At 41.0% G+C, this 27,000-nt stretch overlaps 1 protein-coding gene across 1 annotated transcript in view; it reads left to right on the top strand.

Annotated features, from left to right (window-relative positions):
• The window catches only part of NECAB3 (N-terminal EF-hand calcium binding protein 3), a 1,629,394-nt gene that overhangs the window by 976,612 nt on the left and 625,782 nt on the right, over positions 1-27,000 (top strand). Inside the window, exon 4 of the mRNA XM_044090271.1 lies at positions 777-802. Within this exon, the coding sequence (XP_043946206.1) occupies positions 777-802 (26 nt within the window). The remainder of the gene's footprint in view (positions 1-776; positions 803-27,000) is intronic.

Genomic DNA, 27,000 nt, shown 5'->3' with positions numbered 1-27,000 from the left:
TTGAGGTTTTGCTGCACTGCTTTCGGCAATAACCCGATCAACCATCCACCGGCCAATCAAATGCATGCATACCCTGGAAACACGGACCCTTCAAACCTCTGAATCATACTTTTACAAGTACTTCCACATACAGGATTATTAGTTTTTTATACATATAAAACCTTTTTGTTTGAATAAACTGAGTCCTCTCGCGACCCTAAAGACGCACCATTGTGGCACCAAGAGAGGTGAATAATTCCAAAACCCTCTTACAATTTGTTTTTCCTTCTTCTTCTTCTTTTTTTTTTTTAATACTTCTAATGTACAACAAAGCCAGAGAGGAAACCCTCTGGCACTACCTGCCAGATTTGTCACTGAAGAGTGGCTCCATTGTACATCTAATCTGTTGCCCTGCTGTACCGTCAGTCCTGTAAGCCACTGCCGAATTTGACACCACTCAATGAGTGAACCCCCTTTAAATAGTCAAGTGGCTCACAGCTTCACCCTTGCTCATCTCAGTGGATAAATATGCTTACTAGTAAACATTCCATATAGACTACATGGTCTGCTTACCTTCAAGTTGCTTGCTGATTTTAAAACAGTAATAATCCTGTAGGTCAGAATTTTTAATGAAACATGTATGTTAGATATTCTTAAATGCCATTTAGTGAAATGTCTCTGTATAAAATATGGTTCACTTTATTGAATCTGAGTATAGATATCTATATATGTGCTTTCTTTTTATAGTTATTCTAAAATTGAGTTTAAAATCTTTTCTTTTTCTCTCTTTCTTCTAGTAATCTGGATACAGAGCAGCTGTGCGGTAAGTATAGCCATACTGTTGTTTAGCCTCATAATTTCTTTATATTGGATTAGCTGTTTTTAAGTGCATATTTTACTCCCTACATGATTGCAGACATATAGATAGAGAAAGAGAGAGAAAGAGAAACTGCACCAGAGATCAACAGGAGTATTTGTTACATTGCTTTCTTTGCTCACTGCTTAATCTACAATATGTTAAGTTGTCAATCTCGCCTTCATTCTTGCTGGATGGGTTCAGAGCCGATCCTCGGCTCCAACTCAGCCAATACTAAAGCTCGAGAGCTAATTCTACTGGCTCGAGGCTCCTCTATATCCCACAATGCTAGGCGGTAACTACTCAGATCTCGTTTGCCACTATAGCTGACGAGGTGCTTTTTTACCGGCTCAGGCAGGTGAGTTAAACTTTTACCTTATTAGGTACTTCTTAAACCCCCTTTTTTGTTGTCATACCATAACCTTTTAGTTTAATTAAGTATTTTAGATAAATCGACCCCTGTTTGTCGAGTCTTTTTTCCCTTTCTTCCCTTATCTTGTAGGCCTTCGGCCCCTACCCTTCCCCCAGTTCATTAGTGACTAAATTAGTTGTCCTTTTTTCTGTTAAGGGCTTGTGTGTGTGTGTTTGTGGCTTGATTTAGCCTTAATAATTTAATTTAATAATCTAATAATTTTTTCTGTAAAGGGTGTGTCTGTAGTGTGTTTGTGTTGTGTCAGGCACTCCTTTTTACAATGTCAAAAGACAAGGTCTCAGGCTTCAAGAAGTGTGACTCATGCTGTCAGAAAATGTCTCTGACAGATGGTCACACTTGTGTGTATTGCCTGGGACCTGTGCACCTGCAGGACTCTTGTGCTGTTTGTCATGGTTTTAGCCCTAGGGTCCTGCAGGAACGCAAGAACAAGCTAATCTTATGGAGCTTATTAAAGCCTGAAGGCCCCCCGACTCAGTCTGTGTCGGGGAAGCCTTCCAAAACTTCCAAACATTCGGCTCCGGTTCCAGAGTCGACTGCTGGAAAGACTAAGTCGGCTTTGACATCGGCCCCAGCTGGAGCCAATGTTTCCAAGCCTCATACTGTTACCTCGGCTGAAGCCGAGGCTGATAAAACTCCGTCGGCTCCGATACTTTTATCGGAGCCACAGTCTAGGAAGAGGTCCAGATCCCCCTCTATCGGCTCCGTACATTCGGCGCCAGGATCCCCTCTCCTTTCTGAATGGAGCCATAAAACTCATTCCTCATGGCCTTCCAGGTTATCTGACCATGATTTGCAAAGGGTAGTGAGTAGACTTCTCAAGTCCGAGGCACTGGCCCAAATGCTGCATAGCCCAACTCCCCAGTCAGTGGCTATTTCCGTTCCCCAGTACATTCCTCCTCCGACTCCTTTGAGTTCGGAGCCAGGGCTTGTCGGAGCCATGGCTGTCGGTGCGTTGGATCCGATACCTTCCCTTTTGGCTCTGTCGTCTGCTCCGATCTCCTCCTTGGAGGGATCTCGGCACCGAGCTTCCCTCGTCGGCTCCGAGGGGGCGAGTGGCATCAGACCCTTGTCCGACCCCGCTCTCCCTCTCGGGGATTCGGCGTTGGTGAGTTCGGCTCCGACATCGGCTTCAGAGTCGTCCCTGTCAGTGCCAGGGGAGGTCCTTGTCTCTTCGGAGCGGGGGCCTCTGGCCTTGCCTGACAGGAGTGCCTTCGAGGTCATGCGGAGCATGCTAGAACCAGGTTCAGCCCCCCCATCTACAGTGCCTGCGGTGATTTCTACTCACCCCTTGTCTTAGACCACAGAGAGCCAACTCCTCAAGTTTCCCCATTGGGAATTTCCTCCTTTTCCGAGGCCTCTCCTGACCCAGCAGGAGATCCCCCAAGGAAGAGGCAGTGCAAGAGGAAGCACATTGACTCCCCTGAGTCTATCACCTCTGACACTGACTTAGAGGAATCCGAAGGTTCCCCTCGATCCCCCTCTGAGGATGTCTCCTTTGCTGACATCCTTGAGATCCTGAAACAGAGGGGGAACTGGCCAGCCCTTAACCCTTTGGAGGATGAGTCAGTGTATCTTGAGGCGTTTGGCTCTCGCCCTTCTACCTCCTGGGTGTCCCCTCCCTTTGACCCCCTTATGGAAGTGGTGGCAAGGAAGGCTTGGACGGCTCCTGATTCAGTGGAACCCACCCCGAGGAGACCATCTAAATTTATTACTGCCCCTAGAGATAAAGATTTTTTATCCAAAGGTGTCCCTGTTGATGCCATGGTGGTGGCTGCGGCCACTAAGAAGGAGTTAGCTTATCCTTCGGTTCTTGTCCATCCTCCTAATAAGGAATCTAGGACCATGGACAGATACGGAAAGCGGATGTTCTCATCAGCAACCTTTTCGATGCGTTCGCTGAATTACTTATGCCACTTCACTCGTCTCCAGAGAGATTTACTCAAGGATATGGGTGAACTGATAAAGCATCCTACAGCTGAGGGGTTCAAAGACACAATGAACTCCCAGTTGGCAACCCTGAATTCCATCGTTAAGTCCTACATGCGGCTGGTATCATATGCTGCAGATGGGGCAAGTAGAGCCGCAGGCACAGGTGTTGCCTTACGACGTCACACCTGGATGCGGCTATGTAACTTTGCAGACCCTTTCAAGGCGTCCTTCACCAATTCTCCCTTTGATGGATCATCCTTGTTTGGTCCACAGGTGAAGGATACATTGACCAGGTGCGAGGTAGAAGGTAAGACTCTCTCTGCCGTAGGAGTCTGTTTTTCTACCCCTTATAGACCCTATCCCAAAGGTCAGAGGGGAGGAAAGATGTGGTTCCGCAAACAATCCCAGGGAGTCTCATCTGATGCACAAGGCCGATTCCCCTCTAGAGGCAGAGGGGGTAATAATAATAGACACTGCCCTAGAGGCAGAGGAGGTCCGCAAAACCAGAGTAGCAGAGAAATGTTCTCTGACAAACCCTTTAAGCATCCCTGAGGGGCTGCCCAGCTGTCCACCTTTGGAGGCAGTCGGGGGAAGATTATCCCTGTACCCAAAAGCCTGGCTTTCCCTTACTCAAGACAAATGGGTACAGTCCATCATATCCGAGGGTTACAAAATTCCCTTTGTTCACATCCCATCCCAACCCAAAAGATCCCTTCCAGACGTTCCACCCAGTCTAAGGGAACAAGCAGCATTAGAAATATCAAAGCTGCTATCAAAAAGGGCTATCCAATCAGTCCCAGCAGACCAGCAAGGATCCAGAATCTACTCCCAATTCTTTTTGGTACCAAAAAAAACAGAGGACTGGAGACCCATACTGGATCTCAGCTACTTAAACAAGTATGTCAGGAAAACAAAATTCCGGATGGTCACGCTACAGTCCATTCTACCCTTCTTGGGTCAGGACAATTGGATGTGCTCGATAGATCTTCAGGACGCGTACTACCACATCAAGATGAACAGACGCTCCAGGAGATATCTCCACTTCAGGCTGGGAGCCAGTCACTACCAGTTCAGGGCCCTGCCCTTTGGTCTCACTACAGCCCCCTGTGTGTTTACCAAATGCATGGCAGTGGTCACGGCTCACTTGAGACGTCAAGGATTCCAGGTGTTTCCATATTTAGACAACTGGCTCCTTACCGCCACCATCAGACATCAGCTTTTTCTATCCAGGGACTTCACCATCCAATCTTGCCAAGCTCTAGGCATTTCGATAAATTTCGAAAAATCTGCCTTGTCGCCTTGTCAATCTATTACCTTTATAGGCGCCATCTTAGACACACTCAATCTTTCAGCCAGACTCACAGAGCAGAGAGTGTCAGACATTCGGAACCAAGTTTCCCTTCTCTTACAATGCAACAAAGTCAAAGCCAAACTAGTTTTGAAGGTGTTAGGACTCATGGCAGCAGCTATTCCCCTTCTCCCCTTAGCTCGCTTTCACATGAGGATCCTCCAATGGATGCTGTTTACTCAATGGTCCTTTCAACAGCTCCCGATGTCCCATACCATATTGATAACTCAATCATGCAAGAATCAACTGTCTTGGTGGATCACATCACCTCAACTTCTCCGAGGAAGACCCTTCACTCTCCCCCCCCCAGTCACCACGTTGACAACAGACGCCTCCCTGATCGGGTGGGGGGGCATTATCAGGGCAGGACAGTCCAGGGCACGTGGCAACCTTTCGAGTGCCACTTGCACATAAACGTCTTAGAGATGAGAGCAGTGCTTTTATCGTTGCAAGCCCTTCACGACTCTCTTCCCACTGGGACTATTGTAATTCAAACGGACAACATGTCCATAGTGTGGTACATCAACAAACAAGGCGGAACCAGATCATACTCTTTATGTCGAGAGGAACTCAGACTTTGGCAATGGGCGATCTCTTCTCAGCATTTTCTGATAGCAACGCACATTCCCGGGAAATCCAACGTTATTGCAGACAAATTGAGCAGAGCAATTCTCATGCCCCATGAGTGGTCTCTAAAGAAATTAGTTCTAGAAGAAGTATTCCTAAGATGGGGCCAGCCTTGCTGCGATCTTTTTGCTACTCCCCAAAACAGCAAGTGTCATGACTTCTTCACTCTCTTCCCGCTACCAGGCCATCCCACCAGAGACACTCTAGTCCACGATTGGCCCCAGGGACTTCTATATGCTTTTCCTCCCTTTCCACTGATATCTCAACTAATTCAGAAAACCATCGCCTTGAGAGTGACAATGATCCTCATTGCCCCTTACTGGCCTCGACAGATATGGTTTCCCTTTCTTCATCGTTACCTTTTGGAGCAGCCTTGGCATCTGGACCCAGTACCAGATCTGATAACCCACCAATCGGGTCAGCTGCACCAATCTCTGCCTTCTCTAAACCTCACAGCATGGTTTCTCTGATTCCAACCTTAGCCAGGCTTCCCTCAATATCTCGCTCGGTCCGAGATATTTTGATAGCCTCTCATAAATCTTCTACCCAGAAGATTTATAGTAGCAAATGGAAATGCTTCTCTTTTTGGGCAACATCAAGAAACATAGATCCCTTTACTGCACCTATCCAGACTATTCTAGACTTTCCAGCAGAACTCTTTCATTTAGGATCTTCTGCATCTACCATTAGAGTTCAATTGGCTGCCATATCAAATTTTCATGATGGTGTTTCAGAGTCTGGCATCATGGCTCACAAACTCTGTAAAGCCTTTTTAAGGGGCGTATTTCTTCTCAAACCTCCAATCAAAGATCCCTCACCTCAATGGGATTTGAACTTGGTTCTGACATCTTTAATTCTTCCCCCCTTCAAACCGGCGGCTTCATGTTCTTTGAAGTTGCTTTCTTGGAAGACACTTTTTTCTGGTAACTATAACTTCAGCGAGAAGGGTATCTGAACTCCATGCTCTGTGCAGTCGTCCTCCTTACTTAGTGTTTCACAAAGACAGGGTATCGAGCCGGTGGAATTAGCTCTTGAGCTTTAGTATTGGCCGAGTCGGAGCCGAGGATCGGCTCCGAACCCATCCAGCAAGAAAGAAGGCGAGAAGAAGACAACTAACATGGAACGTTATGGTAGGTACATAACTTCTTATTTTCTTCTGTTTACATGTTTCAAACACTGTAATGTTTCTCCTACTCTTGAGTGCATGTACTACTGAATGCTTATATCTTTCCGTAAAGAATTATTGCTTCTCATTAAACTTATGTAGTGCATGATGAAGTACTGCAATTATACCCCAAAACTAGGAAAAAGGCTCGTTAAGCACCTTTATGGCATCAAAAAGGTTAAGCATCCCTCATGGCTGTTAAACCCTAATCTCACACTAGAACATTAACATCAGTGAGTGTCCACCTCAGAATAGAGGGACAAAGTAGTTATTCATTCAGTGTTCCAAAAAATGGCTGAATTAAGTGTTAAACAGCTTTTAAAAGTTGTTGTTCTTTCAAAGGCTCTTTTGTGGTAGCAGGTAAAGCTCCATGTACTGTAAAGAATTATGATCAGATCTCTCTGGTCATAACCCAGGTGTTGTGTGTTCACAAAAGAGATACAAAAGATACACCTGTTGAACTTTACTCTCAAGGTGAATTTCGTGACATCCATATCACAAACACATAGCAATCCGGTTATGAACAGAGACTTGATCATACTCGTTTGTGGTCAATATCTTCCAGCCTTGTATCATTCTCCTCACCCATTAACATCTCCTTTTCTGGAAGGTGATTATTCTCTATTGTGTTTGTACTTTTTAAACATATTTTTTCCATTTTCCTTATCTTCTCCCTCCTCTACAAACTGTGGCTTCTCCTTTCTTGCTATTCATACAGGTTTTGCTCAGGCCTTTGCTGTCCATATTAAAACACTTCTAGATTGTCAGGAAAATCCAGAAATAGAAATGTAGGTACTTATGTATTATCGCAGCCACATTCTAAACGACTCCCTCTGGCAGCCCTTCAAGCTATCATTTTAAACTGCATGCTTCTTCTTCATCCTCTATTTTTTTTTGTGGGGGGGGGGTGGTTCTAAGTGAAGCACATATGTCTATTTTTATAAAGTTATTATTAATAGTACATGTTTCAGTTGTCCGACATCTCAATTTTCCGTATTTTCGCAGATTGTGCTGATGTTTACCTCATAATTTTCGGGTTGTTCCTAATAAAGTGTTTTGTTTTCTGGCAGTCATTGAGGATTGAAGTACCTAAGTAATGACATACCTTTGAATGTAGACTTCCTATCATTCAAGAAAATGCACGCAAACACAAACCGTGTTATTGTAGCAGCTTTCCAAGTTTGTACCAGCAATGTCTAAAAATCTGTCCCTGTTTTTTCTTTTATCTACCCTGTACCCCACTATTATGTTTTGTTTTTGGGCAGATGTTTTGAACTCGGAGGTTTGAAGGTATGTGTAACAGTGTTAGAAAGATACTGTTGTTCATCAGAAACAGAAAATGTTCTTGATGTAGCTCGTCAAACTTCTACCTCCTGATGGCATTACTATTCAGGGGTCTACCAGCATCTTTCTTTCTTGTTTTAACACATATTTTTTATTCTGTTATAAACAACCATGAAGAACGTGAGGGGTTGCAGTGATTAAAACATTGCTGTGATCAAACAGCATTACACAAGAAGTGGAACAAAAAGTTAACTGAAAGCACAGTTGAATATTAGCAGGAGTTTCAATCGGAAAAATAAAGATCATACAGTGTGACTTCCATGCTGACTAGCCTAACATTTTAAAACATCTTCATGTGTACAATATCCATATAGTTTGGGTTTTAAACATTACATCCTAAAATAGGTGAATTTTCTTTCCCAAAGAAAATGATAGCTTGAAGGGCTGTCACAGTATATCAGCTGTGAGTCATTTAGAATGTGGTTGCAATAATATGTAAGTACCAAAATTTAATTTGAAGTGAGGCCTTGCTGATGATCTTGCCATTACTTCCTGTTTGTTGCTGTTGGCCATCATGCTATTTTCACAGGGTCTATGTTAAATATTCGAACATCCAAAACGTCGAACATTACATGGTCGAGACCAAATGTTTGACATTTGGATGTTCGAATATCAAAAAAAAAAAAAAAAAGAAAAATACACTTTAACAGTGTGAGCAGGGGGGGCTTAAACCCCTCCTACTTATATATACCAACTCTGAAACCACACTTCAGTGCAGAAAAGGGAAATTCTCCCTATCTGCACCGTATGGTGCCATTGAAAGTCAATCTTCCAACACTTGCAATTTTGAACGTTTGGTCTCGACCATGTAACGTTCGAAATTGTGAGTGTTCAAAGAATTGACATAGACCCTTTTCACATCCTAACAGTCATCATGTTCCTATGTTAGGTTTGATACAGTTGCTGCCCACCAATTAGTTAATCTGATATAATGGAGGGAGGTTTCTTTCTTAAGTGTCAGATGCCAGAATTTCCTTTTCATGACATATTTAGATCTTGAGTTCTGCAGTATAAGTGCATGTTTTTGCTTGATTGACTGTTTAATCTCATCTTTCACAATTTATGTAATTCTCTACCTTAATTTGATCTTGTCTTTTTGATTATGCCTTTGCTTGAATGTCCATTGTGCTTCAAAACTAGTGTTATTCAAAAAGAAGTATGTCTTCACCTTTGGCCCAAGACTATTCCTGTTTCTCTTTCCTCTGGTAGTTCATCTTTGGCCCTAGACTCTCCCTGTTGCTCTTTCCTCTGGTAGTTCATTTTTGGCCCTAGATTGTCCCTGTTGCTTTCTTCTGGTAGTTCATTTTTGGCCCTAGATTGTCCCTGTTGCTTTCTTCTGGTAGTTCATTTTTGGCCCTAGATTGTCCCTGTTGCTATTTCCTGTGGTAATTCATCTTTGGCCATAGACTGCCCCTGCTGTTCTTTGCTCTGGTAATTAATTTTTGGCCCTAGACTGTTCCTGTTGACCACTGGTTAATTACTGCTTCCTTTGGACCACCTTTATCTCACACTTCTCATTCTAGTATTAGTAGGACAGCTCCTACTCTACTTTACTGTGTTGTACTGTAGTTACTGCCTAGGCTTCCTTGACTCATAGCTATTGAGTGAGTAAATGAATCTTTAATGGTACTGAAATCCAAATTAGCCACTTGAATTTTTATTCAGCCTCAACACTGATCACTCATTCAGATAAATCTATTCATTTTGTTGTCACAACCACTTTATTGGCGTATTTGGTTGTTTTGGTAGATGTTGAGATCCTAGGTCAGTAATCTCCCTCCCCATCTTTCTCCTACTGTTTAGGAAGGAGCTGCATGCATCCTCAGACAGTGCTCTTGTCACCTTATTAATGGAACTAATTGTGCCACCAGCATTTATCACAACCCCTTTCATTTATCACTGTGTAATCCAACCTAGTGTGTTTGCCTTGTGCACCACTGCATTATCTTTGTTTCCCATGTGGGCATTCTGCATGGTTCAGTATCATTTGTTTGCTGGGCACTACACTGGCGCTGCCTGAAATACACAGTGCCATTACTGATGTTGCCTCTAGAGAACACACACACACACACACACACACACACACACACACACACACACACACTACAAAGTAACAGCCAGAATGTACATCTCATTATAGGTTCATAGGTAAGTACTGCCATGTGGGCCCTTTTATGCCAAGCCAGTTTCCCTTTTCATGTTTGAATTAACCTAGCCCATTAAGTGTTAGATTGGCCTTGCCAGTTTCATGGTCAATAATTATGTATTACCCCTGGAGTTCCTAGATGGCTGCAGACCAAGTAACAGCTTAATTTCAGCTCTCCCAGTGTGAAAACAGAAATTCAGAAAAGAGAGCCAGAAAATTTGTCTTTTTTGATAAATTGCAGTTACTGCCTAATAAGTACAAACCTGGATGCCAGCAAAGAAGAAATTTAGAGAACTGAAAGAAAATAAACCAAATACTGAGGAGAAAACACTGTCTGGGAAGAATCCTGCAGCTGTTCAGCAAAAAAGCAGTTCAAGCTCCAGCTTTGGTGCACGACATGACTTCCAGTAATCTAGAAGAAAAAAAATAAGTCAAATGTGCTCAGAGCTGATTAAAATAAGCAAAACACTGGAGGCAATATATCAACTCCAATAACAAAAGGCTGGAAAATAACTGGAATAAACTAACAGATATTCAGATGCACTAATAAAGCTGCAACAATCACAGGCTGAAATTATGCAAATGCTGGCTGAGTATGAGACTGTTCAAAAAGAGATGTTTCAGAAAATGACAGAATAAGAGGACAGAACATGTAGGGAAAACCCTCACATTTTCTGCTGTATGAGAGAAACTGGAAGGAACAGACTTTAATAATTTTACGAAAGCATAAATAAGCAACTGGACTGGTATTCTACAGCAGGAGTTGTTAACTGAAAGGACACATCATGTGTATGCTCCAAACATGGCCATGAGAAAGTGGCCAAGACATGTATTAGTAAAGATGCAATTCTACCAGCAGAAAGAGTTGATTCTCACACAGCTGTGGCAGAAGGGCAAAGTACTAAAATTTGGAGAAAGTATAGTGTTTGTGGAAAATGATTCTTCACTATATATCAGGTAAAAGAAGAGCAACTTTATTCCAGTAGTCAGGGAATGTCAAGAGGTTGGTGTGATATTTGAGCTGTTGTATCCAGCTGTCTTCAGAATATTTTCTTCCCGGGGGGTCAAAGTCATTTTTGATGCAGAACAGGCTACGGAAGAAATACAAAAGTTATTCTAACAAAAAGTGAGCTATCAAGCAGAAGGGAACTCTGCTTCTTATTCTTCTGATAATAAAGCTCATAGACTTTGCCAGTGAAATCTTTTCCAGTGTTCAAAGGAAAAATTTTGACACACAGAGAAAAACACAGGAGTTGACTAGAAGAACTGGTGGTACATTGGAAATGAACCAAAGACTGGAGCTGGGAGATGAAGATCAACAGGAAGAAAAACAGCAACTCAGAAATTAATGAATAAATGTGGGATTACAAATTATTAACCACACTTGTGAAATATGGATGAACAGGAAAAACTGGAAATATTGGGCTTTTTTGACTTTGTTAAACTTGTAGGTGACTCCAAAGCATTTACCCTACTTCATATCATGAATGACTGGAAGAACATTAAAAAGAAGTGAAGAGGAGGGAAAGAGGTAACTGCAAGTAAAACATTTTTTGTTCTTAACAGTGTTTTTATAGAACATTTCATGGCATAATTTCCACATTATATAGTAAAGCATTTTCAGTTATTTTTGTGTGTTATAACGATGCTAAAGTAAATAGGCACACTGCATTTTTTTTCTTCTTTCTTTCTTCTTTTTTAGTTTTAAGACATTTAGGCATTGCAAAGTAAAAAGAGAAGGAAGCCTGGACAAAAACATGTTTAAGAAAACTTGGGAATGTTGAGAGTGTATAAAAGTATACAGATCATGATATAAGTACAGCTGATGTTCTTTTTCTTACTTTTGCATAAGGGAATGACAGGATTAAGGCCATTGGATTGATCTAACAAGTTTTAAGGGAAAGCAAGTAAATAAGAGAACACTGAATGTAATGAAACATTTTCTTTTAGCAAATAAATGTTCACAGTGTAACATAAGAAAGTTGTAGCTGAAAACAACTATTTATTTAGTTCCTTCATTTATACAAAGACAAGCTCATAAGAGAGCAATACATTTTTAAGACTAAAAGTTAATCTTTTCTCAAAGCATCCGAGTTGTTTTCTACATCTTGGAGAGGAAAAAGATGAAGGCAAAAACAGACAGCACGCAGCGTTAGTAGAAGCACTGGCTATACCCGATGTATCTCAGTATAGATAACCTTAATTATAGATCGATTAAAGCCCATGCGTGTAGCTGTCAATTTGGGATAAACCTTTCTATTAGGACAGTTAGACTTCATTATTTGAAAATATACATAGTTCTGTGTGCTTGTTTTAAGTGAATAGATTATGGAAGTATTCTGAGTGTGTGTTTCTTGTTTGTTTGAGGTTTTCATTAAAACAAAAAGTCTTGTAAGATATGATGTAGGTTCAACTGGACATGACAAGAAATGGCTGTATAAAAGCTTAACCTGCCAAACATTAGGGCTTGCATGTAACACAAAAGCTGAAAACAGATATTTAAAAAAAACTGTTATACATAAAAGGTGAAAACAATATCTTGTTATCATGATGGTAACACTTTCCATATTGTCTTGGAACATGAATGGTCTCAGGTATATACAAAAATAAACAGTAGTGATCTATATTAAGAAATGCAGAGTGCAAATAGCTATGCTACAGGAGACACATTTGGAAAGAACTGAGCCTGTGAATTTGATAAAGAAAGGATTTCAGGATGGTTATTCAGCTGAATATGTGGGATAAAAGAAAAGGGGAATATTTATATTAATTGCTAGAGGAGCTCCAATAGAGAGAGAAGAGAAAAAACTAATAATTGTAGATTTGTGGTAGTAAGGGGCTACTGGCAGATGAGGAGGATTAGGTTGGCATGAATTTATATTCCACCTAAAGCTGCTACAATGGAGCTTAGTCATTTACTGGGAAAAATAATTAGCTTTCAAAAGGGAATATTATTTATAGGGAGGATTAAATTAATTTGATCTGCAATAGCAAGAATGTATCTGGGAGGACTAGAAGGAAAATATAACAAAAAAGGGTAGACTTTTGAAGAAATTTATGAAAATATTTAGTATGGAAGATGTGAATTCAGTAGTAGGAACTTAGAGAGAATGTACATATTATTCACCAATGTACAACAACTGGGCTGGGCTAGGTAGAAATGATATTTCACAGAAACGTGCATTTAATTGAAAGATTTGATACATTCCCAATTAGTATTTCAGATAATACACCAATAATAACTAAGATAAAAATGCAGGGTAATGAAGTAAAAATGAAAAACGGGAACTTCCCCAGAATTTAAGGAATGGGTAGTAGAAAGTCAAAACAACAAAAAAAAAACCCAAAATAGGGCAAAAAACAATAAATTACTCAAATAATAGCCACTGAGGATGACACAAGCAAAACGGTGAATCAAGAAACTTTAATGACTTAACGCTTTCACCAGTACAATACTGGCTTCTTCAGAGTCATTTTCACAATCAATTAAAACACATTTATAACACCTGTCCCATGATAATGAGCTAACATCAATAACACAACAACCAATCGTAATCCTATTTTACTATTTAAATATGTCCTAATAATTAACTATTCTGAATGTTATAAATAATAATAATAATACATAATACACCCAAACATACATAAAAAACATTAAATACTATTGTAAAAAACAACAAACATAATTAATAAAACTTCTAAATAATTCTTCTACCTAAATCTGATTAGATTTAAAAGTCAAATAGGTTTCAAAGACACACAATCATTAAGACCAGGAAATTTCAAGGCATTTAACCTAAGTTGCCATTCAGTTTCCAAAACTGCAACTTTGTTGACCAAATCCCCACCTCTCTCAGTCATACAAACTCGATCCACCACAAAAAACAAAAACTTGTTGAAATTGGGGCATGTAGTGGTGTGCAAATAAAGTGCACCGCCTACATCTTTTTTCTTTATTGATCTAACATGTTCTGATATCCTGTCCCTTAATCTTCGAATGGTCTTACCCACATAAAATGCATCACATGCCATACAAGAAGCCACATACACTAAATTTCTAGTGTTACAATTACACTGCCCAGGGCAAGCAATAGTATATTTGTAATCAAAAACACACAGGTAAGACCCTTCACTAATAAACCTACGCCACTTACATGCCTCGCATTTTCTCATATGCGATTTTTTGTGTGGTCTAACTTCTTTCTCCAAAATTGACTTAAGGTTCTCACCCTTACTAAAAACAATCAAAGGTCCGGCTATTATTTGAGTAACTTATGGGTAGTAGAAAGTATTTGACAGTTATTAGGGAAGACAGAAATTTCTTCAGAAAGTAAAACTATTGAATGGGATAAAATGAAAGTGGAGTTTAAAAATAGGGTATAAATAAAAGAAAGAGAATTGGTTAAGAAGTAACAAGAATTATTTAGAGGGACTGACAAAAGTTAAAGCATTGTAGAATAAGGGGAATCTCACACAAGAAGAGGAGACACAACTGCAGAGTGCTAAACAGAAATAAGGGACTACCTGGATAATATGCATGAATTTAGAAAGATTAATTTTAGGATCTGTTTTATTTTTTATAATAACTCCAGGCAACAGAGAGAAGCAAGGGTTGTTGCCAAGGTTAGGGAGCCTATAAGAAGGAAAATAACCAGAGATCCTGTAGAGATATTAGAAATGTTTAAGATATCTGCATAAAACAGAAAAATGTGGTGATCAAGAAAAAGCACAAATGGAAATATTTATGGAAGAATTTAATACGCCATGGTTAGAGGTAGACGAGGCTCATTTATTAACAGTTAGGACAGAGGAAAAGAGATAAAAATGGTGATGTATAACCAATCTACAGGAAAGTCTCCAGGAATAGATGGAATTCCTGCGGAAGTTTGTAGGCTAGGAGGGAAGAAAGTGGTAAAGGTTTGGAAGGTTTTGTTTAACAGTATTTTAAAAGGAGGAGAAGCACCAACATCCTGGATGTCAGCAGTGGCCGTAATAGCTAAAGTTGGTAAAAACCCATCAATTACAGATTCATATAGGCCCCTTTCAATTGTAAACCACAAATATAAAATGTTTCTGTCTCTAATGGTTAAAAGAATGGCAAAGGTGCTGCCAAAATTGATAGATATGGGTCAGTGTTGTTTTGTGGAGGGGAGGCAAACATTTAACAATATTAGTAGAACAATCATCCAGACGAAAGCAAGAAAATACAACTGTTGTTGGTGGGTCTTGATGTAGAGAAAGCATTTCACAGAGTAAGCTGAGATTTTAGCCCAATGGAAGCATTTTCATTTCCTGACACAGTAATAAGGTTAATTAGGAGGAAATATGAGAGATCAAAGGTATTATTTTTAGAACCATTGGCAAAGAAAACAGGGGACTCTGAAATTAATGGATATAATTAATACATTTGCAGGTGATATTACTTTGTACCTGATAAAACCAGAAAAGGACATGTCAGAGTTGTAGAACATTCTGAGACAGTTTCAGGTCTTTTTAGGATATAAAAGTAATGAAGAAAATATCAAGGCTATAGGTCTAAACTATGCACTCACACATAAATTGGTTCAGCAATACCCACATTTATGGGGACAAGATAAAATGAAGCACTTAGGAGTATGAGTTAAAAGGATTCTATTATGGCAGCTAAGGATATGTGGGAAGAGACTAAACAAAAGATAAAACAAAAACTGAGCAACTGCTAGGTCTTGTTTATGAATATGGATAGCAAGATACAAGCAGTGAAAATGTTTTTAGTCCCTTTAGTCTTTTACATGAGTCAGGCATATTTTATCAAACACAAGAGAAGCTGTGGACAGCAATTAATAGTGAGTTGAAGAATTGTATCTGGGAAGGGAAGAGAGCAAGAGTCAAGCGGGATAAAATAATCCTTCCAACAGAAAAATGTGGATTAGGATTACTTGATTTGAAGGGATATTTTAGAGCTAGACATTTAAGGCTCTTGTACATAGCATGCTAAGATAGTGTACAGTAAAGATGAAGAGAATGTGTTACTACTGCTAAACACTTGTCTGTGAACAGAGGGCCAATGGGTGTTGCTGAGCTGGAAAGAATGTGTCATATGCTGTCATCTAGACTGAGAATACCCATCTGTTCACAGACAAGGAAAGTAATCCACTGGTCAAGGTCATAGGGGAGCAAAAAAAAAAAAAGCAACTATGTAAAACCATCCCATTTTGTATCCTAATAAAGGTTTGCTACAGTTGAGTATCATCCACCAAATGAAACAATTAGTGCCTAAGGGCCTAGCTATTATACTGGGCTCAGGATACAGATCATTTATGCCAAGTATTCTATAAACATTCAGTACTGTTTGCTGGTTTTCATTTGGTAATCCCATCTTAATATTTAAAATCTCCCCTTGTTTCACTAATTAAAATCCTGTCTGTTGCCTGAAACTTAGAACTTTTTCAGTGATGGATCCCATACGTGCTACCTAGTAGCTTCTGATAATATTACGAAATATTCTATTGTCTTGATTTTGTATGTTTCTGTTTGTGTAAGATGTGTGCTTTCTTATTTTGTGTTTACAACAGTCTTTTTTTTTTTCAATTCATCTGGTACATCAGTTTTAACATTTCATTGTCTTACTCTTCACTGCTGTTCAGTGCCTGTTCTATGTTCGGGTTCCTGTTTACTGTAGACTTCAGGGCACCAACTGTTAAAAACACAGATTACACTTGGAGTAACTGTGAGGCTGAATCCCTACCTTTGAGCATGTGTGATGCAATGTTTATAGTTAGGGATTGTGGTTATTGTATTTAATTTTTCCAGTAGCTCACTAAAATTTTCCCTTGCAGTAGCTGTCAAAAACTTTGATGGAGCTCTCTGCACAGACATTAGCTATTGCATTTATATTTATGTTGAGCAGTTTTGACAGCTAATCCTCAGATACATAGTGCTGTGACTTGACTTTTTGGCTATTGTCCATTGTTCCATCAGCATTTTGTGGACTGTTCTTCATCAGTGTGACATTTTTTGGCCTCCAACATTGCAGTCCTTTCCCATGGTCCAGCTGTCATGACTGGGGGATTGGTTCTTAGTTACTGCATTTGCATGAGATGCTGCCAGCATCAGCTAAGTATTTGTAATTTACTGCAAGTTATTTTTAACATTGGCTACTACATCTTTTAGGTGAGGATATACTGCCTGAGTTACATTGTTTGCTTCGGAATTCTGTATTCTCTTCTGCTGTTCCTTTTGATGTTTTGGTGGTGTATTTGGTGATTTTTTTTCTATAGACTGGTGTGTTATGGTGCTGGCAACTTGCGCCTCCTACAACAGCTAAGTATTCCAAGTTTATTGATTTGGTTCACATTTCCCTGTGGACATCAAAACCACAGAACCATTTGAGATACTTAACTTTTTTGACAAACTGTCATTAATTGTTTCAAGAGCAGTCTACATGGTACAACCGTGGATTTGTGCTTTTAAATGCATGGTTCTGTTTTTGGTCATATTTATTAATGTATATGTTTTTGTTGCCAAATAATGCCTTTGTTTCTCTTTTCTACTGCTGTTTGATAACATGCTGGACTGTTCCAGCAAGGTTTTACTTTGGAAATGGCAGCACACATTGCCTCTATTATCATCTGTTGTCCTTTTTTTCATCTATTTGTGCTACTTTTAGCTTAGAGAGCTGATGTAATTTGGGATAATTTTGGAACAGACAAGTTATATTTTTTTCTTCTGGACCCTAATTATTTGGGTAGAACACCCTCTATGACCCTTTCCTATACTTCAGATACAGGATTAATTTCAGCTGTTATAAGGAAACATTGGGGTGTTTTAACTTCTGATCCCAAGATAAATGGATTAGTAGGAAGTACACCTAGTTTTTGTTATAAGAACAAAAAGTCTTTGAAATGGCTGGTCTGCTATCCTAGACCTGATATTGATGTGGTGAATGGTCTGTGTAATGTAACCAGTCCCTGTGGGAAGTGCAATTACTGTGGTTATAATGATAACAGCAGTGTTTTCTATACACCCTGTTACAGGGTTAAATTATGCTTTTAAAGTTAAAGCCGATTGTCTCCCTGAGCTACCGTGTTGTTTGCAGAGCATTTTTCATTGGCAAAACAGGCAGACAGCTCAAGGATAGAATCAGAGATCACATTTATAGTGTCCATGTCCGTTCGATTAACAATGCCCTTTCCAAACATGTTATAGCTGAAGGGTCTGGACGTACATTCCAGTTTTTAGTGATGGACATTGTTCACCCTGACGTGCGTGAAGGAGATGTTCATAAGCACACAGAGACCACGGGGTTTAAATGGATTATTAGATTAAGGGCAAATTATGGTAGGGGACTAAATGAGAAAGTTCCCCTTAAACCTATTTTGAAAAGGCGTCCATTGAAAGCATGATGCATTAGTGTGCTTTTTATTATTATATTTTTTATTATTTTTTATTTTTCTGTACATATTTTATGTATATTATTTCTGTTTCCTTATATATATATATATATATATATATATATATATATATATATATATATTTGCTGCCTTTACTATATCCGCGGTCGTGGTGCTGCGGTAGCGTTGTCGCCTCACAGTAAGATGCTGTCTGGTTCGATTCTCAGCTAGATCATCTTCTGCATGGAGACATGCGTGAATGGGTGTACCTTCGTTGAAGGTTGTGCATCAGGGCTGGCAACTCAGCACGTAAAAATCAACTGCCAATCATTAGCGGACCGGAGTTCTGCTGTGGCGACCCCCAACCGGGAAAAAGCCAAAAGACACATACATACATACTGTGGTTTATACAGTCTTAGTTACATCTGATGGATTAATAAGCGATGATGTCATTGATTGCATATTATCCTATTAATCAGAACTCCACCTATATAATGAGCTTTTGGTTTGTCTGTTTCATAGGTCTGATGAAGCTGTATGTGAAAGCACGTACCCCCCTTTTTTTGCATTAAACCAGATTTTATGATAACCCGACTGTTGCTTTATTCCATTGCTTTATTTTTTGCATTGTTTAATTTACAGTCACATTTAGATATGCTAGTGATACATGTAACTCCATATGAATTGCAGAAGGAGGCATTTCTGGGTGCATTATGGGTGCTGTGAAGAGTACGTTTGACTAACATCAAAGACTGAAACAATACTAATTTCATGAACTTTAGTCATACTTTAACTTAAGAATGGGGTCCATTCCCATCATGGTATTAGAAACCCAAAAGAGTTGGAGAAATTAAACCTTTTTGCTATAACTCACCCAGCATCTTGATCATACCTCCTGTGACCTCATCTGAGCCTGCTGCTTTCCCTAACTTTATTTTCCTTAGTGCTGTTCTTTTCTTTTTCTGGGAAGGGCACCTTATCTTCTTTCATTATACGCTGTGAATGGGAGAGTACAGCTTCTGCGGGGTTTTCTTTGTTCAGAAGCTGCTGGAAATATTCTTTCCATCTGCCTTTTATGTACTTTGGCCTAGTGAACATGTCGTTGCTGGTGTTCCTTATGAAAGATGTCAGATTATCCTCTTTATCTTTCTGTCACTTCTTTGCAGCCTGTTAGATTTTATTTGTGCCATCTACTGAGTCACTTTTCAGGAGTTGGAAGACAGCCTCTGATGCCTAGTTCTTTGGTATTGCAGCTGCTCTCTTAGCCTCTTTGTTAGCCACCAATATTTCTTCTTAGTCTCATTCATCTTTTCTCTCCTCTTTTTCCTGCACTCTTCCTTTCTTTTGATGCCTTCTTGGACTTCTGCATTTCACCATCAGTTTCCTTTACGCACCTTCTTCCTATACCTGCCTTGGTCATATATCTCTTCTGTGCTCCTCAAATGTGCTGTTTTGGGGCAGTGCCATTCTTCAGTTCCACCTATTTCTTTTTCTTCCTGAGATACTAGAGCCGGAGTACTTTTTTTAACTCTTGTGCCTTCTGTCCAGTCAAATTATAGGTCTTCAGCTTGGTCTGTGTTCACCCTAGAGCCTTCCTTCACCATTACCTGTAGCTCAGTGTGGCAACCAGTGGTTTATGCTGTGGACCAACTGTTTCACTGGGGGTGACTTTGCAATCACTGATACTATACCAGTCTCCTTTTCTTTCCCTACTAGGAGAACATTTACCTGAGTTGCATGTTGCCCACCCCCATATATGGTCTTGTGACTGTCTCTCTTGCTGAGTCATGTGCTGGTCCCTATCAGGCCATTTGCCAGACAGAAGTTTAGAATGGCCATTCCTTCTTTATTCATGTTGCCCCACCATGTTGACCCAGTCATACTTGCAGTCAAGTCACCCATTATCAACACCAATTCAGGTTGTCCTGCTTTTGATAGTAAGAACTGCAACTGCTGCCTCAATGTACTTTTTTCCTCACTGTCACAACCCTATTTTGGGACATAGGCTGAGATTATGAATACTGTCTTATGCTTACAATGGAATCTGATTGCTGTGAGTTTGTCAGTAATTGTAATGACATCATGCACTGCCTCTTGAAGTTTGTCCCTCACCAAAATTCCCACACCATTTCTAGTCTGTCCTTTTTCCTGAATAGTAGACTCTGGATCCCAAGCCAAGTGATTTTGCTGCACTGCCCTTCCATCTTTACTCCTGGATACAGAGAATATCCAGCCTCCATCTTACGATCATGTCATCCACTTCCAAGCTGCCTTCTGTCAGTGAGTCCATACTAAGTGTAGCAAGGGTCTATATGACTAGACCGAAAGATCACAACAGCGAATGTATGTACATCGACACATTTACGTCGATGTACATACTGAGCGAAACACCTAAACGGTGAAAACCGGAACGCCAAATGTGTTTCATAGCCAGCAGCACGGTGGTGGGGATAAGGAAATATATCCTTTTCCTCACTGTAGTGCGGTCTTGGGGATGGTATATTTAAGTAGGGGGGTGTGGGGGGTGCAGGGGGGGCTTGCTCCCCTGCAAAAGCTAATTAATTTAATATCTTAGTTTAAATTTTACCTACCTCTGTGGCGCATTATGATGATGAAACACGTTCTGCATTCTGGTCTTCACCGTTTAGGTGTTTCGCTCAGTATGTAGATCAACGTAAATGTGTTGATGTACATACATTCGCTGTTGTGATCTTTCGGTCTAGTCATATAGACCCAGGTAGCAATCCTTACTTCATGTTTGTCAGGTTAATTGGTTTTACATTCAGCTTTCCATCAATAGTGATAGCCCTGGGAACCCATAATGAGCAAGTGGAAACCAGCAGGACAGTAACTTTTTGACCCAGGGCTGCTTGGTTTTATGGTAAGCACACAGTAGCCAATATAGGCACATAGACCCACCCCTGGTGTAAGTCAAAGTCAGTCGATGTTCATCATGTTTCACTGTTGCAGTCATTACACTTGGGGTTATCCTGCTGGCAGACGACCCGTAGTCGGCCCAAGTTCCAAAGTCTTGGTCTGGCGTCAGTTGCCGTCACCTCTTCCCTGACGTCAGTGCGCCAGGGGTATAAAAGTTGCAACCGAGGCCATTTTCTCCAGTCTTTCTTGCCGCGCGGTGCCCGAAGCATAAGCAGTTCCCAAGTGCCGGTCGGCCGACTCCTGAGATTTTCAAAATTGAATTTCAGAATCGAAGCTTCAATAAAGCTAAGTACCCCGTTGGGGAAACTTTTTCTTGCTCCAGACCGATGTCAGTAAAAGTTAATAATTGTATTTCTTGTGGGAAGCAAATACCTCGTAAGGACTTCCACTCTTACTGCATTCCTTGCCTAGGCCCTGACCACGATGTCACTAGTTGTCGGTTTTGTGCTAGATTTAATAAACGCACTATTAAACATTGTTTTGATTTTGCTTTACATTATTTTGGACGAAGATTTAATTACATAATGCCGTCGGAACAACCGACAACCGGAATGTATAAAAAACGCAAAGACAAAGAAAAAGACAGACATCCGAGGTCCAAAACCGACGACGAAGCCTCTTCTAGGCCAGTCGCCAGTTCGCCGGTTCTCAGTGAGGCGCTTTCGCAGCCCCTGACACCCACTACCTCAGAGCCACAGGCCGCAACCGACAGCCATGTGGAGACACCGAGGCCTGTGGAAACTCAAGGTATTGGGCCTACGGAAAATATACCCTCAGATGGGTCCAGAGCCGCTGAGCAGGCACTGGTTTCTGAGGATGTTTTCAGACCTTCACAGCTTACAATTAAAGCTACTATAGGAGCACAGGCAAAGTCAAAAACACCGTTAAAGACAAAGAAACAAGTGCAGCATTCTCCAGAACAGTCATCCATGCCTAAGAAACAGATGCTTAAAATGGCCGAAGACCTTATTACTTTAATCAGGGCCTCCCATCCCCCTCCTGACAAAAGGCCTAGGCAAGACACTGATTATGATTCCTCTGATCAGGTTTCCATTTCTTCTGATTCTTCCTCTGACCAGGGCTATTCTCTCCCTCCCTATGAGGACTCTGATATTGAAGAGTCCATTCCTTCAGCCTCACCGCCTGAGGATTACTCTTTTGGGTGAAACCCTGCACACCATGAGGGAACACTTCCATTGAGAGAGCCAGGATTAATCAGAATCCAAGAAAAGGCTCAGAGATTTCCTTCTATTGCCTCAGCACAGGCCCTTGGCTATCCTCCCTGTGCTTGATATTGTTGATGATGTTTTTTCTGAATCCAGTCTGTCTCCAGATTCTTTAACCCCTGCACCAGTAAAGCCAGACCGATACTACAAGGTCCCTGACTCTCATAAATTTCTTTACAAAAACCCCGCTGCGGACCCAGAAACTATTTCTCAAGGTCCAAAAGGGGTTAAAGCTTCCACTGCCAAAAATCCTGTCCCCACAGATAGGGATTCCAGAGCTCTGGACAGATGGGGGAAAAAAGTTTACACTTCTGCTACTTTAGCTGTAAGAGCTTTAAACTGTCAGTTTCACATGCTTAAATATCAGCAGTACCTCATGTCATTGTTAAAGCAGAAAATGGTTACAAATACAGAAGGTCCTGACTGTAAAGAAATGCAGGATTTATTGCATGCAGTTGAACAAGTGGGAAAGCATACTCTGCAAAGTGGTTTTGATTCATTAGAGGCTTCTTGTAGAGCCGCAGTTACAGGCTCAGTTATTCGAAGACATGCTTGGTTGAAAGAACAAAGTTTACCTGACCATGTTAAAATGAAATTATTGGATGCTCCACTACAGCATGATACTTTGTTTGGTGTTAAGGCAGAAGAGGTTTTAAAGAAAATGGAGGATAAAGCAAAGTCAATGCAAACTGTGAAAGATTTCTTACAGGTTCAGCCACCTAGATTTAGCAGGAACTGGCCTTCAAAAAATTGGTCCTTTCCAGTGTCAGACAGGCCACAAAGAGGCAGATACAGATGCCCAAGAGGCAGATCTCAGCCCCAAGGCTCCTGCAGACCTAAACAATGGGGTTCTTCAACCCCCAAAGGAGGAGAAGACAAATCACAACCTTGTAGAAAACATTCACAATGACTTCCCTCCGCCAATGCCAAGCACTTACCAGTTGACAGCACCCCTAGGGGGAAAGCTAGCACTTTTCTCAAAAAATTGGCACATGATCACCCAAGACCAGTGGGTGTTAAATATAGTTTCTCAAGTGTACAGGTTCCACTTCCACATGCTTCCAAAACCAAAAAGTATGCCAAACCTGCCTCAAAACCAATGGCCAGAGGCACAAAAACAGATTGCAGCTCTTATGGATATGGGAGCTATTCAAAATGCCCCACAAGAAGAACAGGGCCAAGCATTTTACTCACAACTTTTCCTAGTACCCAGAAAGGACAAAGCATGGAGACCAATACTGGACCTGTCAATCCTCAATACTTTCCTGGATGTTCCAAAATTCAAAATGTTAACACTACATCTACTCTTGCCCATGCTGGGCAAAGAGGCTTGGCTAGTTACTTTGGATCTCAAGGAGGCATACCTGCACATCCCAATCAGACAATCATGCAGAAGATACCTCAGATTTATAGCAGGCTCAATGCATTATCAATTCTCTGCACTGCCCTTTGGCTTATTTACTGCGCTCAGGGTCTTCACAAAATGCCTGGCACCAGTAATTGCATTTTGCAGGCAAAAAGGAATTGAAATATATCCCTACTTGGACGACTGCCTTATTCAAGCAGAGAACAAGGACATTCTTCTAAAGCACCTGGAGTTTGTAAAAAGATTACTAATTTGCCTAGGGTACACAGTAAACGAAAATAAATCAAAACTAGTGCCCTCTCAAGAGATAATATTCCTGGGTGCAAGCTTGAATACAACTACCCAGATGGCTTATCTCACACCAGACAAACAAAGGCAACTGACTCATTACTTTCAAATGATGGCAACAAAGACCCAGCTCCCTGCAAGAAAAATTCTGCAGGCCCTGCGTTTCATGGCATCTTGATTCTACTAATTCCATATGCCGAACTGCATATGAGGAAACTACAATGGTATCTAAAAAGTGTTTGGACTCAGCATTGTCACATCCTAGACACAATCATAACATTGATTCCCTGCCTACAGCAGGAGTTTCGATGGTGGTCACAGGCCTGTCACCACAACAAGGGACAGCCTTTCACCTTACCTACAGCCAGGCAGACAATAACAATGGATGCATCGGATTACGCCTGGGGAGCACATATGGCAGGAAAATGTATTCAGGGCACATGGCCCAAGGAACAACTGCATCTTCACATCAATCAAAAAGAGATGCTAGCTGTACAGAATGTCCTGACAGCCTTCAAGGACCTAATACATCTGGGACAATTATTAATAAAGATGGACAATACCACAGTTATGTGGTACATAAACAAGCAAGGGGGTACACATTCCTATCCCCTTTGCAGGCAAGCCATGACTTTGTGGAACACAGCACTGACTTACCAGGTACATCTGCAAGCACAATTCCTGCCAGGAACAAAAAATACACTGGCAGACGAACTAAGCAGAAATCTCATGGATCCTCACGAATGGAAGCTAAATTCACAAGTGTTCAACATGATAACAAGGGAATGGGGATGCCCAGACATAGATCTATTTGCCTCCCCTCACAATTGCCAATTACAGAAATTTTGCACAAGGACTTATCAGTCTTAAGCATGGAAAGTGGATGCTCTATCTTTCAACTGGAAAAATCTGACAGTCTATGCCTTCCCTCCGATGCCTCTTCTCACCAAGGTGCTTCTAAAAGTCAGACAAGAGAGGCCAAAAATGATCCTGATTGCATCAGACTGACCATGCCAGCACTGGTACCCAATCCTAAAGATTTTGTCCCAAGGCCCGCCTTGGCCTCTACCTCAAATCCCTCATCTTCTGACACAGCAAAACAATCAGATTCTGTACAGTCAACTCAGAACCTTAATCCTGGCAGCATGGCAGATAATGTAGCCACTCAGACTGCACCTCTCTCTAAAGCTGTTATGGATGTAATTTTGGAAGCCAGGAGACCCAGCACTAGGAAATCTTATGCGGACAAATGGAAGAGATTCTGTGCTTGGAACCAGGCACAAGGCCTCGACCCACTGGTCCCTAATGTGCCTCAGATTTTACAATACCTGACTGAGATGTTGGACAAAGGCCTATCTTTTTCTTCTATTAAAATCCATGCCTCTGCCATTTCAGCTCATTACAATACGGATCCTCCTATTTTTTCACATCCTCTACTATGACAGTACCTCAGAGGGGCAAAGAATATAAGACCCCCTAGGAGAGCACCAGTACCTACTTGGGACCTCAATTTTGTTTTAGAAAAACTAATACTGCCACCTTTTGACCCAGCCAGCACAGCTGATCTAAAATTCTTGTCATGGAAAACTGCTCTGCTCCTAGCAATAACTTCAGCAAGAAGAGTTTCAGAGTTACAGGCATTGATGGCTGTGGAACCTTTCCTCATTTTTCACCAGGACAGGGTTTCTCTAAGGACGAACCCAACATTCATGCCAAAAGTGGTCTCCAATGTGGCCTTAAACCAAACTATTCATTTGCCTACTTTCTACCCAAATCCCCAGAATAAAGGGGAAAGACTTCTGCACTATTTGGATATTCACAGGCAGCTACGATTTTACTTGGACAAAACAAAAGCTTTCAGAAAAACTGAGTAACTGTTTGTAGCATATGCTTCAGGATCACAAGGAAAACCTATTACCAATTAGACAATCTCCAAATGGATAGGACACTGCATCTGCTTCTGTTATACACAACATGTCAAATCTGTGCCTAAAGGCATTAGGCCTCATTCTACCAGAGCAGCAGCCACTTCAGCAGCTTTCCTCAGAGAGGTACCAACCAAAGACATTTTAGAAGCTGCAATCTGGAGCTCAGTGCACACTTTTATCAAACACTACCACCTACCTCTCTACTCCAAATCCAGAGCAGGCTTTGCCACTGCAGTTCTGCAGGGCTTGTTAGCCTCGCCTAATCCAATCTAGACCCAGCCACCCTGCCTAAGCTTTGGGATTCTACCCAAGTGCAATGAATGCAACAGTGAAACACGATGAACATAGTACAGTTGTGTACCTACCATAAATGTAGATGTTCGAGTGTATTCACTGTTGCAGTCCTGGTTACCCACCCACCATCCCCCTCTTTGCTGGGACTATTCTGTACTTCTCAACTCTATACAACCTATGTGGTGTATTTGCTTTTAGAAGAAGAAAATGTTTTTATGATATATGCATGGTTGTTTGGCATATTTTTATCTTTACAGCCTTCATATCTGGGGCCACCTGACATCTGGGGCAAGAAAAACTTAAGAAAATGGCGTCAGTTGCAACTTTTATACCCCTGGTGCACTGACGTCAGGGAAGAGGTGACAGCAACTGACGCCGGACCAAGACTTTGGAACTCGGGCCGACTATGGGTCGCCTGCCAGCAGGATAACCCCAAGTGTTATGACTGCAACAGTGAATACATTCGAACATCTACATTTATGGTAGGTACACAACTGTACTTTCCTCCATTCACTTACCATTGGTAAATACCCATGCCCATTTTTTACTGACATTCATCAGTGTGATTAAATGATCTAGAGACAATTTTTACACTACTGAGTGGCTAGACCTGACACAGCACCCAGACTGTGATCCATGTTCTCCTGTCTAGAGGATACTGTTCCCCAAAGGGGTTGGTCTACATGAACTTTTCCCCGATAGGCACCATCTAGAGTCTGTGCCACAACTCCATTCTTGGGTGAGTTTGACCCGAACTGCATA

This window comes from Protopterus annectens, chromosome 12.part0 (assembly GCF_019279795.1).
Source record: "Protopterus annectens isolate FY-2018-M chromosome 12.part0, PAN1.0, whole genome shotgun sequence".
NCBI lineage: Eukaryota > Metazoa > Chordata > Ceratodontiformes > Protopteridae > Protopterus > Protopterus annectens.
Note: the sequence above shows the minus strand (reverse complement) of the source record. Positions and strands in the feature narration are given on the sequence as shown.